This window comes from Ctenopharyngodon idella, chromosome 9 (genome assembly GCF_019924925.1).
Source record: "Ctenopharyngodon idella isolate HZGC_01 chromosome 9, HZGC01, whole genome shotgun sequence".
In the NCBI taxonomy this organism is placed as follows: domain Eukaryota; kingdom Metazoa; phylum Chordata; class Actinopteri; order Cypriniformes; family Xenocyprididae; genus Ctenopharyngodon; species Ctenopharyngodon idella.
The window spans coordinates 7,530,945-7,544,525 of NC_067228.1; the positions used below are offsets into that span (position 1 = coordinate 7,530,945).

The 13,581-nt window shown below is 37.3% G+C and overlaps 1 protein-coding gene across 2 annotated transcripts in view; it reads left to right on the forward strand.

Annotated features, from left to right (window-relative positions):
* ttn.2 (titin, tandem duplicate 2) overlaps positions 1 to 13,581 on the forward strand; it is a 160,835-nt gene that overhangs the window by 38,180 nt on the left and 109,074 nt on the right. For both annotated transcript variants that reach the window (XM_051906830.1, XM_051906833.1), the window contains 12 exons: positions 7,850 to 8,131; positions 8,546 to 8,824; positions 8,920 to 9,201; positions 9,296 to 9,574; positions 9,681 to 9,968; positions 10,068 to 10,346; positions 10,450 to 10,728; positions 10,813 to 11,091; positions 11,202 to 11,489; positions 11,612 to 11,899; positions 12,180 to 12,470; positions 12,968 to 13,255. In XM_051906830.1, the coding sequence (XP_051762790.1) occupies positions 7,850 to 8,131; positions 8,546 to 8,824; positions 8,920 to 9,201; positions 9,296 to 9,574; positions 9,681 to 9,968; positions 10,068 to 10,346; positions 10,450 to 10,728; positions 10,813 to 11,091; positions 11,202 to 11,489; positions 11,612 to 11,899; positions 12,180 to 12,470; positions 12,968 to 13,255 (3,402 nt within the window). The remainder of the gene's footprint in view (positions 1 to 7,849; positions 8,132 to 8,545; positions 8,825 to 8,919; positions 9,202 to 9,295; positions 9,575 to 9,680; positions 9,969 to 10,067; positions 10,347 to 10,449; positions 10,729 to 10,812; positions 11,092 to 11,201; positions 11,490 to 11,611; positions 11,900 to 12,179; positions 12,471 to 12,967; positions 13,256 to 13,581) is intronic.

Here is a 13,581-nt window from a genome sequence, read left to right on the forward strand (position 1 = left end):
GTTATAGACAAACCCAGCTTTGTGAAGAGCTTTGAGTCAACCACTGTTGCTGTGGGAAACCCACTACGTCTTGAGTGTCAGGTAGATGAAGACATTGGTGTTTCCATCATCTGGATGAGAGATGGCAAGAAACTCCATACTACAATGGACTGTAAACTAGCTTTTGAGGAAAAAATAGCCTGTCTTGAGATTCAAAAGGCCAAACTCAAAGATACAGGTACATATACCTGTACTGCTGCCAATGATGCAGGAAGCAGCAGTTGCTCTTCTAGTGTGACAGTGCAAGGTAAGACTTTCAGATTAATGCCCATGTTAAATGCAGTATTTGAAACAAATCTGCATGACTGGGTATTAATTTCTGTCAGTGTGAGCAGATAAATGTATTTGCATTGCTTAGACAGAGGTGACAAAGCTTAAGCATCAGTTGATGCTGCTCTTCTTTGCCATATTAAGTATTACAGCTTATTTTCACAGCACTTCTTCACATGTCTCTTATATTTACCTGTTGAAGTTGTCTTTTCTTAACTTGTCTTTTTCTTTCAAACAAATCAAAAATCTTTTCCTCCCATTGCTTTTTAATCCATAGAACCTCCAGTCTTTGTTAAAAGGCTAGAGCCTAAGATCTTATGGAAACAAGGAATGTCATCACGTCTGTTGTGCACTGTCAAAGGATCGCCTGAACTCCATGTGACTTGGTTTTTGAATGACAAACCGCTTAGTTCCTCTGAAAAACACAAAATCACATTTAAAGCCGGCCAAGCCACTCTTGAGATTATTGAATTGTCTGAGTCTGACAGTGGAAATTACACTTGTGAAGTGATGAATGAGGCTGGCTGTGAAAGCTGCAGCTCTCAAGTAACTGTAAAAGGTAATACTCAAGATTCTTACTTTCTGATTAATAGTTATTATATTGAAATGGAAGGGTCATCTTAAATCTTATTGCTTTTATTGTTCTTAGAACCTCCTGCCTTTAAAAAGGAGTTGCAAATGGTGGAGGTAATCAAAGGGTGCACAGCTCAGCTTGAATGTGAAGTTACAGGCACTGCTCCTTTTGAGGTGACCTGGTTTAAGAATAAAAACCCTGTATCCTCTGACAAGAAGTACAGTATTGTTTCAAAGGACTCAGCTGCATATTTGGAAATCAAATCATTTGAAAGTGCAGATGTTGGAGATTATCAGTGCTGCATTTCCAATGACGTTGGTAAAATATTTACAAAAGCAGTGGCCAAATTGAAAGGTTGGTACAATCAATTTCAGTGGCCTAAACAAATTTGTTTTGTTGTTGTTGTTAATGTTTTAATTAATATGAAAATTAATCTGCATTTTTTCGTGTAGACCCACCATCCTTTGTAAAGAAGATTGAGAACACCACTGCAGTTTTAGGCAGTGCTGTGAAACTGCAAGGAACTCTTAAGGGTTCTGCTCCTATCACAGTTCAGTGGTTTAAAGACTCAGAGTTAGTCAGAGATGATGATCCTAACATTACCACAAGTTTTGAAAACAACATTGCTATTCTGGCAATAGCAAATGTGGCCATTAACCATGGGGGTAAATATACTTGTCAAGCTGAAAATGAGGCTGGAAAACAAAAAAGCGAGGCCACTGTATCAGTTCAAGGTTAGAATTAAACTATAAACATATCACAATATTTAGTATTATACTATTTCGTAGTACTTTCTTCTTATTATTATAATTGTTATTATTTATTGATTGGTTAATTGATTTATTAATTGATTTATTTCATTTTTGTTAAAGAACCAGCTAGATTTGTTGAGAAACCACCATCCATCAGTGTAACAGCAGGTGACTCTGCAGCTCTTGAGTGCAAAGTTGCAGGAAGTCCAGATCTCAAAGTAAAATGGTTCAGAGATGGCAAAGAGATGACAGGAAGTCGAAAATACAAAATCTCCTTCAAAGACAATGTGGCAGTCTTGAAAATCCTCTCGGTAGAGCGGGGAGATAGCTGTGAATACAAAATTGAAGTTTCTAATCGGGTTGGAAAAGAGCAGTGTTCTTGTTCAGTCACTGTTCTGGGTTAGTGGCATTCTTCCTAAATTATTTTTCAGTTGGTTTATTGTATGTATGTGTGTGTTTTTTTTTTTTTTTAACAATAGTGTTTTACTTCTTTTGAACAGATAAAATTATACCTCCAACATTCACAAAAACACTTAAAAAGGTAGATGGTAATGTTGGGGGTAGTATTCAAATGGAATGCAAAGTGTCAGGATCCCAACCTATAACAATATCTTGGTTCAAAGAAGGAAAGGACATTACAACTGGAACAAAATATAAAACTGAAATGCAGGAAAGCACTGCCGTACTGAAAATAACTGATTTAGAGACATCAGATGCTGGGGTTTTCACCTGCCATGCAACTAATGCTGCAGGACACAGTGAAACAAGTGGAACTGTTTCTGTTAAAGGTTAGAATAATAGATCCCATTTTATATTTTTTGTATTTGTTTGCTGATATTTAGTTGTAAAAAATAATCTTTTTCACCACCCCTTCAAATTAACTTTAGAACCCCCAGTCTTCACTTTGAAACCTGAAAGCCAAGATGTTATACCAGGAACTACAGTTGTCCTAAAAGCTGCATTCACTGGGACAGCACCTTTTATAATTAAGTGGTTCAGAGAAGACAAAGAAATATTAACGGGAGGAGCTTGTTTCATCAAGAAAGAAGCCAACTCAAGTTCACTGGAGCTGCACTCCGTGAAGCCATCTCAGTCTGCAAAATACACTTGCCAAGTTTCTAACGATGCTGGAAGGGTCTCATGCACAGCTTCCTTATTTGTGAAAGGTGCCTTTTCTAACTCTTGATGATATTTTTAGATCTATTGTTTTTTTTTTTTTTTTTTTTTACAGAATGTCTCTTTAGTTATTTAATTTATATTAATGTGTCATTCTTCTATTATAGAACCTCCAAAATTTGTGATGAAGCTTGAATTGACTAAACTAGTACTGAATGGGAGTCTTGCAACTTTGGAATGTAAAGTGACTGGCAGCCCAGAGATCAATATTAGATGGTATAAGAATGAGACTGAAATTAGCTCAGATGATAAATACCAAATGGCCTTCATTGACTCAGTTGCTACACTAAAGATTTCCGATTGCTGTGTTGAAGACAGTGGAGATTATATCTGCCAAGCATCAAGTGAAGCTGGCAGTGATAGATGCAGTTGCTTGGTTACAGTCAAAGGTTTGTTTGAAGTTAATCATCTTACTTTTCAAGGATGTTAAAGTCATTTCCTGTTGGTTAAAGCAGTTCTTAATTAGCTAATTGGTGCTTTCTTATCTCAGAGCCTCCCGAGTTTGTGAAACCGTTTGAATCCAAAGAAATTGTTAAAGGCACCGATGTTGTATTGGAAGGAACTGTGTCAGGCTCAGCTCCCTTTGAGATTTCCTGTTTCAAAGACTCAAAGCAGATCCGAAATGATAGAAGACACATCATAAGCCTGACAAAGGATGTAGCAGCTCTTCAGATTTTGAAATTTGAACCTGGGGATGCTGGCAAATATCAGTGCACTGTAGGAAATGAAGTAGGCCAAACCTCTTGTGATTTTCATGTTACGATGAAAGGTTAGTACAGGGAATTCTTGGATTTTTTTTAATTTATTTTTTTTAGTGAAAGTAAAAATACAGTCATACTTATGAACATTGTCCTAACATCATCTTGCATTTGATATTCTTCAATTAGAGCCACCATCATTTGTGCAGAAGATGGATAATACAAATATCCTCCTGGGTGGTGAGGTTTCCTTGCAGTGTGTTTTAAAAGGGTCATTGCCTATGACCGTCTCTTGGATGAAAGATGACCATGAGATCACGGAATCTGAGCATGTTCAGATATCTTTTGAGAACCGGACTGCAGTATTACACATTTCTAGTGTGCAGTTAAAACATGGTGGAAAGTACACTTGCCATGCTCAGAATGAAGCTGGTAGTCAGAAATGTACAGCAGTACTGGTGGTAAAAGGTGTGTAGTAATTTTGTAACACTAATTTGCATATTAATAGTCTGGCTTGTTTTCTTGTTTCTTTGTCTTTGCATAGTTCGGATCAATTTAATTTCTAATCATCCGTTTTTCCTCAGTGTTATTTTTCAGTTATATTATCCATATCATAGCTCTTTTTAATTAAGTACCATTTTCATGTATTCATATGTATTCATGTGTATATATATATATATATATATAATTCTTATTGTTATTACAGAGCCTGCAAACATCACAGAGCAAGCCAAGTCTGTCAGTGTTACAGTAGGTGATCCTGCCACTCTAGAGTGCAGGTACTCTGGTTCTAAAGTTCTTAAAGCAAAATGGCTAAAGGATGGCAAAGAACTGACATCAGGCAAAAAATACAAAGTACAGAGCACAGATAAAAGCTCCATATTAAAAATTCTTTCTTCTGAGAAGAGTGATGCTGGAGAATATATATTTGAGATTTCAAATGATGCTGGAAGCAGCAGTTGTGAGGCAGTTGTAACTGTTTTAGGTTAGTATGTTGGAACAAATTATGGAAGTTATTATTGGAAGTTTTAGATCAACACTTAGATCAACATTTCAGATCAATTTTAGATTAAAACTGTCTTATTTCCTCTTCACCGTAACAGATCAAATAATCAAGCCTTCCTTCACAAGAAAGTTGAAGGAAATGGAGAGTATAAAAGGATCTTTTGCACAGTTGGAGTGTCTGGTCTCTGGATCTCTTCCCATAACTGTCACTTGGTTCAAGGAAAATAAGGAGATAGTGACAGATGAGAAGCACAAATGCATATTCTTTGAGAATGCAGCGTCTTTGGAAATCAGTCGTCTTGATAGTTCAGACAGTGGCAATTACACTTGTATCGCTAAAAACCAAGCAGGCACTGTTCAGTGTTCTGGCATGCTGAAAATCAAAGGTTTGCAATTACCCTTAACTTTTATAAGTTACGATTTAATTTGTTAGTTTCAGTAATTTAATTTGCCTTTCAGTAAATTGTAAATTTCCTTTCATCTTTAATCTTAAATCTTCCTCTTACAAACAGAACCTCCATCAATCATTGAGAAGCCTGAATCACAAGACGTTATACCAGGATCCAGAGTGCAGTTTAATGTGCTTGTGTCTGGAACGCCACCACTGAACATTAAGTGGTTTAAGGATAAGAAAGAAGTGTCATCAGGAATTGACTGTTCAGTTCAGAAAAATGACACTTCCAGCTCACTTGAGCTCTTTTTTGCTAAGCCTTCAGACTCTGGAGACTATGTCTGTGAAATTAGTAATGATGTTGGATCAGATGCTTGCCAAGCGACACTCTTTGTGAAAGGTTTTTAACTAAAATTATTAACTATTTTTTTCTTAAAACTTTATTAAATGCTTAAAATAAGTATTTAATTTAATTTCATTTTTTTTCAGAACCCCCCAAATTTACCCGCAAACCTGACAAAATAACAGTGGTAAAACCAGGCCAATTGGTAGTTTTTGAATGCCAGATTACAGGCACTCCGGAGATAGACACCTACTGGTTCAGAGATGGAAATGAAATAAGTCCAAGCGACAAGCATAAAATTACTTTTGTCGATTTTCTTGCACGGCTTGAGATAAGCAGCAGTGATATCAAAGACAGTGGAGTGTACTACTGTGAAGCCCGCAATGAGGCAGGCAGTGAGAGTTGTAGTATGGAACTAAGAGTGAAAGGTTAGTATATAGTGCACTTTTTTTGGCATTTCAGTGTTTTATTATGATTCTTTTAAAAATGTCTATAGCCAGAACATAGATTTTGAACTGTTTTTATGCAAAGCTTTTTTTCTTTTTTTTTAGAGCCACCAGTTCTTGTCAAGCCATTGAGTGCTCTTGAGGTTGTGATTGGCTCAAATGCATATTTTGAATGTCAGGTAAAGGGCACAGCTCCTTTTGAGGTGACTTGGCAAAAAGATTCAAAGGATATCAAATTAAGCCATAAGCATGTAATTTTGCAGAAGAATGGCTCTATAATGACTCTTGATGTACAGAAATGTGATGCTTTAGATGTTGGAGAATATCAGTGCATTGTAGCAAATGAAGTTGGAAGTTGTTCAAGTCAGACTACACTTAGCATAAAAGGTTAGCTTTGAATTTGTTTGATCAGTTTTCCATATTTATTTTTTATTTTATCTCTCTTTACCTTGTTTAACATATTTTGCACTTCCTATCAGAGCCTCCATCGTTTGTGGAGAGGATTGAGAATGTTGTCACAGTTCTTGGAAAAAAGGTTGAGTTAAAATGTGTTGTAAGAGGATCACCACCTCTGTCCATACAATGGCAGAAAGATGAAAACTGGATTTTGGAGGATCCTTCAATTGAGAGGACATTTGAGAACAATATTGCCACTTTGAGAATCCCTGTGTGTGAGTCCATCCACAGTGGAAAATACACCTGTCAAGCTGTGAATGATGCAGGGCAAGAGAAGTGTTTTGCCACACTTGTGGTGCAAGGTTGGTTATTTTTGCAAGTGCTTTTTGTAGCTGTCCATCCTAAAGACTTGCTATTATAAATATAATTGTTATGTTATCCCCAGAGCCACCTCAGATAATTGAAAAGCCAGAGGTGATTAATGTCACTGCTGGAGATCCAGTAAGCTTTGAGTGCAAAGTTATAGGCTCTCCTGAGCTGAAAGTCAAATGGAGTAAAGATGGCAAGGAAGTGTTGCCTTCAAGACAGCACAGCCTCAGCTTCATCAATAATGTCAGCCAACTCAAAATTCAATCTGTCCAATTGGAAGACAAAGGAACTTATGTGTTTGAGGTTTCAAACCACATCAGTGCCTGCCAGTGCAAAGTGACTTTAAATGTGCTAGGTTAGTGCTTGTTCATGATTAATGGAATAATTAGTATTAGTTGTATTTCAGTGATATTTATGATATTTATTTTCTTTGTCTTTGTCAGAGCAAATAATCCCCCCATCCTTCATCAAACCTTTGATGGAGATGGAGGAAATTCTGGGCACAAATGTTCAAATCGGATGTAAAATATCAGGCTCACTCCCCATAACTGTGGAGTGGGTGAAGGATGGAACTAAACTGTCAGGAAGAACCAAACATAAACCTCTTCAACTTGACAACATCGTGTCTTTGGAAATTGAGTGTTTAGAGAAAACTGACACTGGAATGTACACTTGTAAAATTACAAACAAAGCGGGCAGTTGTGAATGCAGTGGTACACTGAGGGTGAAAGGTCAGATGGTTTTGTAGTATTTAGTAGTATATTTCATTATCCTAAGATCTCTGATGGCTGCCGGTTTCTTAACAGATGTATTTGTCTTTCTTTCCCATTAATTATTTAGAGCCACCAAGCTTTGTGCTGGTTCCAGAATCACAGGCTGTCATACCAAATACCACTGTTCGCTTTAAGAGTACATTTAAGGGAACACCTCCCTTCACAGTGAAATGGTTCAAAGATGACACTGAGCTGATTTGTGGACCTTCCTGTTTTACTGGCCTGGAAGGCCTCTCGTGCTTCCTAGATCTTTTTGCCGTTGGAATATCACACGGTGGAACATACTCTTGTCAAATAAGCAATGATGCTGGTACCGCTAAATGCTCCACAACCTTGTTGGTAAAAGGTTGGACCTCTTTTCAAGTACCCTTATTGACATTCTTCATTATCATTCTTTTTTCATGCTTCACCATTTACATTTTCTTGTCTTGCTTCCATAAATGTCTGTCTGCCTTCCACCATCATCTTACTTCATTACTGTTCATCATTACGCTTTACTCCCTTTCAGCCATCATCTGCCTCTTGCCATCTGCCATCTTCTTCACACCATCTTCAGTGCTCCATTTTATATGTTACATTAATCATTATGATAACATGTTGTAATTTTGGTTTTACAGAACCTCCAGAGTTTGTACAGAAACTGCCAGCTGCAAAAGTCATAAAGATGGGAGAGCCACTCCAGCTTGAATGCAAAGTTACTGGCACAGCTCCTCTGAAAACTAGCTGGTACAAAAATGATGCCATACTCACTGATGGTGGCAACTTGAGAATGACTTTCGATAACTCTGTGGCAGTCCTTGAAATTTTCAAGTCCAGCTTTGAGGACAGTGGAGTCTACACCTGTGAAGTCCAGAATGATGCTGGAACTAAGAGTTGCAGTACCACACTCACAGTCAAAGGTTAGATGGTGGATGGATCTTTCATTCACAAGTTTAATGCTTGTTCCTTAATCAACATGAGCATTAACTAACATGGGCTGTATGTTTCAGAATTATTTAAGGATTATTTGATGTGCTTTTGTGAACTTTTACATTTATGTATTAATATGTAGGTTTATTTTTTATTTCTGCTTTAGTTTTCATTTATTTCTGGTTCATAATTTTAGTACTTCCACTTAAACCTATTTCAGTTAGTTGCGAAAGCAACATTTAAATTTTTGTTTACTTTAAGTGTTTCATGTAATATTTATATTTTATTTCAGCTTTATTATTAGTTTTTGTTAATGAAAATGTATATTATTTATTGATTTAATTATATTTTTATTGATTTTAATATGCATAAGTGCTCTTTTTATTTTGAATTACTTCTTGTAGAACCACCAACTTTCCACAAAGTGCCAACACCAGTTGAGGGGCTGAAGGGCAAAGATGCCAGTCTTAACTGTGAGCTGAAAGGCTCAGAACCTTTTGAGATAACCTGGTTTAAAGATAAAAAACAGATAAAGGAGAGCAGGAAGTATAAATTTGTGTCTGAGGGATGCTCAGCAACTCTTCACATCCTTGGACTGGAAGCATCAGATGCAGGGGAATATGAGTGCAAAGCATCGAATAATGTTGGAAGTGATTCCTGCCAGGGCACTGTAAAGCTAAGAGGTCAGTAAGATAGGAGTTTAAAGTAATAGATATATCAAAAAAGGTTATACACTTTAGTTTTATGACTCTCTGACGTCTCTCTTCCTGACATTCAGAACCACCAGTGTTTGTGAAGAAATTATCCAATACGACAGCCATCTCTGGTGAAGAGGTGGTTTTGTTTGCAACAGTCAAAGGTTCGCAGCCTATGACTGTGTCTTGGGTTCAGGATAAAGATCACATTCTCAGAGATGATGACAACAGGAAAATTACATTTGAGAATAATCAGGTCACTCTGAAGATCTTTAAAGCTGACTCTACCACTGCTGGAAAATATACATGTCAGCTCAAAAATGATGCTGGAGCAGCTGAATGCACAGCGAACCTAACTGTCCTAGGTTTGTAAGAATAGTATTATTCCCAGTCAAATACATTTAATGTTTTGAAAATAATTTAATTATGTAAATTGCCTTAATGCTTCTAAATTTCTAGAACCTGCAGCAATTGTGGATAAGACAGAGTCAATCAGTGTAACCGCTGGTGAAACCGCTGCCTTAGAGTGCACTGTATCTGGAACTCCAGAACTTAAGCCAAAATGGTACAAGGATGGTGTGGAGCTGTCTTCAGGCAGAAAATACAAAATCACCTTCTCAAAAAAGATCTCCAGTCTTAAGCTATTGTCAACAGAGAAAAGTGATACTGGAGAATACACATTCGAAATTAAGAATGAAGTTGGCAGTGATAGCTGCAAAATGCACATCACTATTTTGGGTCAGTAATGTTAAATTTCCTTGTATATAATATTTGTTACAATCTTAGAATTGCATGTGATTCCTTATGAAACCAACAGTTGAGTATTTTGTTTTTGGTCAAACAGACAAAATCGTCCCTCCTTCGTTCTCACGAAGACTGAAGGACACACAGAATATTGTTGACAAATCTGTTGAAATGGACTGTAAAGTCTCAGGGTCTGCACCTCTCACCATCTCTTGGTACCATAATGAAGAGGAGATTAAAAGTGGGCCGAACTATGAGATTACATTCGCTGAGAATACCTGCACATTGAAAGTGCCAACTCTAAAACTTTCAGACTCGGGCACATACAAATGTAAGGCAGTGAACAGTGCAGGAACTGCAGAGACATCAGCTTCCTTAATAGTTAAAGGTTAGTGTTTGACTGTAGAATAATTTAAAATAACTAGGAAATGTAAATCTATTGGTTAAAGCACATTTCACAACCTTTTCCATGTCATATTTGCTACAGAACCCCCCTCTTTTGTGACCACACCTCAACCAGTGGAAGCCCTCCCAGGCACAAATGTCACTTTTACAGCAACCATTCAAGGAAGTACCCCAATGAAACTGAAATGGTTTAGAGGCAGTAAGGAAATAGTGTCTGGGAGAAGCTCTGAGATTGCTTTAAGAGGAGATGCAGCAATTCTAGAGCTCTACAATATTGATAAATCTCATGCTGGCGAGTACACTTGCCAGATCATTAATGATGCTGGGAAGGAAAACTGTTCTGTGAACCTTTTTGTTAAAGGTTAGTTTAAATTTAGTTAATATACAGTAAGAGTAACAATTTCTTGTATACTTGTTATAGCAGAACTTTGTGTTTCACATATATATATGACATTTTCATTCAGAGGCTGCACGCTTTGTCAAGAAGCTAAAGAACCTCTCTGTTGAAATGGGCAAGTCACTGATACTTGAATGCACATATGCGGGAAGCCCAAAGATTCTTGTGAAATGGCATAAAGATGGACAGGAAATTTACTCCTCCTACAAGTACAACATTACGACCACTGAGAACTCCTGCATCCTGGAGTGTCTAAACAGTGATAAAGAAGCTGCTGGAAAATACACTTGTGAGGTTTCTAATGATGCTGGACACGACACTTGTGAAGCAGAAGTGTCCATTTTAGGTTTGTCATTGAGTAGATTTAAAGCTACTGTGAGACAAAATCAAAAAGTGCATGTCTTTATGATATATGTTTTGTCACTTTTAGAACCACCTTTCTTTATTGAGAGTTTGGAGCCCATGGATGTCACTGCAGGTGATGCAGTTTGTCTGAAATGCCAGATTGGTGGCACTCCTGAAATTAAAGTGTCATGGTTCAAGGCAGATGGCAAAGTGCGCTCTTCTCCAACCTGCAAGATGGAGTTCTTCAAAGGCACTGCCAGCCTGAAACTAGCTAAAGTTGCCAAATCTGACATTGGCGAATACACATGTAAAGCAGAAAACAGAATAGGATCTGCCTCTTCCAGCTGCCAGTTAACTGTACAAGGTGATGCAAATTTGTCTGTAAAGCTCTGAATGTCTCTTAAATGACTCTAAGGATTCAACTGCACTGTGTAACCACTATCAATGTATTTTGCTTAATGTTTTGCCTTTCAGATGTGAAAACACCACCTTCTTTCCCTAAAAAGATTACTAGCATTACGCAAATTGAAGGACAGCCTGTCCAGTTTGAGTGTCGTGTTGCAGGATCCTCTCCTATGGAGATCTCTTGGCTCAAAGATGGTGAAGCTCTTAGGAGCGATTCAGAATACACAATGTCTTTTGATGATAACTCTGCTGTCCTAAATATAGCCAAGGGTGAAATGAGACATTCTGGTGAATACACTTGTGTTGCTACAAATAGTGTTGGAACTGCTTCATGTAGAGCCAAGCTCACGCTTCAAGGTCTGTTTATCTCTTTCATATTGTTCTCTGATTAAATGAGTTTCATGTGTTGTGAAACGCACTGAAATTGATGTCTTCACATATCTATACAATTGTACTGTTATCTCTATTTAACTCCACAGAGCCAAGATATCCACCTGTGTTTGATAAAAAGCTCATACCTGTGGATGTGACAGTGGGAGATACTGTCGAACTGGAATGCCACATGACGGGATCATTGCCAATAAAAGTTACATGGTCCAAGGATCATAAAGACATCCGCACAGGGGGCAATTATAAGATATCATGTGTGGATAACACCCCACATTTGACAATTTTGAAGGCTGATAAGGCAGACTCCGGTCGTTATTCTTGCCATGCTAGTAATGATACTGGGAAGGACTCTTGTTCCACAGAGGTTTCTGTGAAAGGTATTTGGTCACTGCTTTTTGGTGTGACTGTCTTCATTGTCTTCATTGTCTTGGGACTGACCTGTGGTGCTTTATTTCTTTTATGTTTGTGTCTTCCATTCTTCATGCCTTTGCATTTGTAATGTTTTTCTTTGCTTGCAATAGATCAACAGCTGGCACTGCTGAGCATCTTTCACATTCTTTTTTTTTTTCAAGTTTTCTTATATGCATTTACATGAGAACTACTTTTGTCTATCATGTATGTCCTGTCTAACAACAGCTCTATTTGTTATTCCTATAGAACGCAGAATTCCACCTAGCTTTACCAAAAAGCCTTCAGCAACTATTGAGGACACTGAAGGAAAAATGGTGAAGATTGAGGGTCGTGTAGCTGGATCGCAGCCTCTGACTGTCAACTGGTATAAAGATGGCAGAGAAATCTTCGCCTCTGACTTTTATGATATAACCTTCAAGAGCAGCCTGGCTGTCCTGTGCATCAAAAAATCTCAACTGTCAGATAGTGGAACATATATGTGCAAGGTCTCCAATGAAGCTGGCACTGCCTCTTATGAGGTGTCAGTACATATTACAGGTACACTGCTGGTTTCTATGTCAAGCTTTTCTTACTTTCATTGTCTTGTTATAAATGTTTTATTCCTAACAAAAAAGTACTGTGGCAGTACTGTGGCACAATGGTGGTATCAGATGGTAATTCCATGGTACTAAAATTCATTATTCTTGGAACCTTAGTAAATACCATGGTAGTCCCATAGTACTTTCAGTTACACTTTATTTTACAGTGCCGTAGTTACATTGTAATTACTCAAATAAGTACTGAGTACTATTAATTGTACTTACATTAAATGTATTAAATGTACTTACTTTTGAGTTACAGTTAGGGTTAGGGTTTGGTTTAAGGTTAGTTACTTGTAATTATGGATAATTTACTGTTATTACTATAGTAAGTACAGTACATGTAGTAACTACTGCACTGTAAAATAAGTGTTACCATACTTTCTTGTAAAAGATGCATGTAATACATAAAATGTGAAATGTCCCTTTTATAAATGGCTTTTTTTTTTAATACAGAGCAAAAGGTGCCGCCAAGCTTTGACTTGGCTCTTAAACCAGTGACTGTGACTGAGGGTGAGACACTTACCCTCAGCTGCCATGTACGTGGATCTCTTCCTATAAAGATTCAGTGGATGAAAGACAGACAGGATCTTTCTTCGTCCGCAAAAACTAAGATCACATTTGTTGATGGCACTGCCACACTGGAGATGATCCATGTATCTAAGACAGATTCTGGAGATTATCTCTGCAAAGCAACCAATGAGGCTGGTAGTGAGTTCTGCAAGTCTAAAGTCACTATCAAAGGTATTTTCTTATGTGTGTGAGGAACATAATGGTTTTATTGTTCTTGGTAATTCTTTGGCTGCTTTTATATTCCTTTGTTTTTTTTTGTTTTTTTGTTTTTTTTTTTACTTTATCCTAACCCTTTCATTCTGTTGGCTGTTTGCCAATATTAGAATCTTCTAGTAATTATTAATCTTTCATTAATCTAATTCTGTCTTCTGTTTTTTCTTGGCTTGATAACAGATTACTTTTGTAAGGCCAAGTATATGCTTGTTGCTTACAAACTGTCTCAGTGATTGTTTTGGCAAAATCAGCTTCTTTGCAAATGTTTCATTGCCATTCTTATT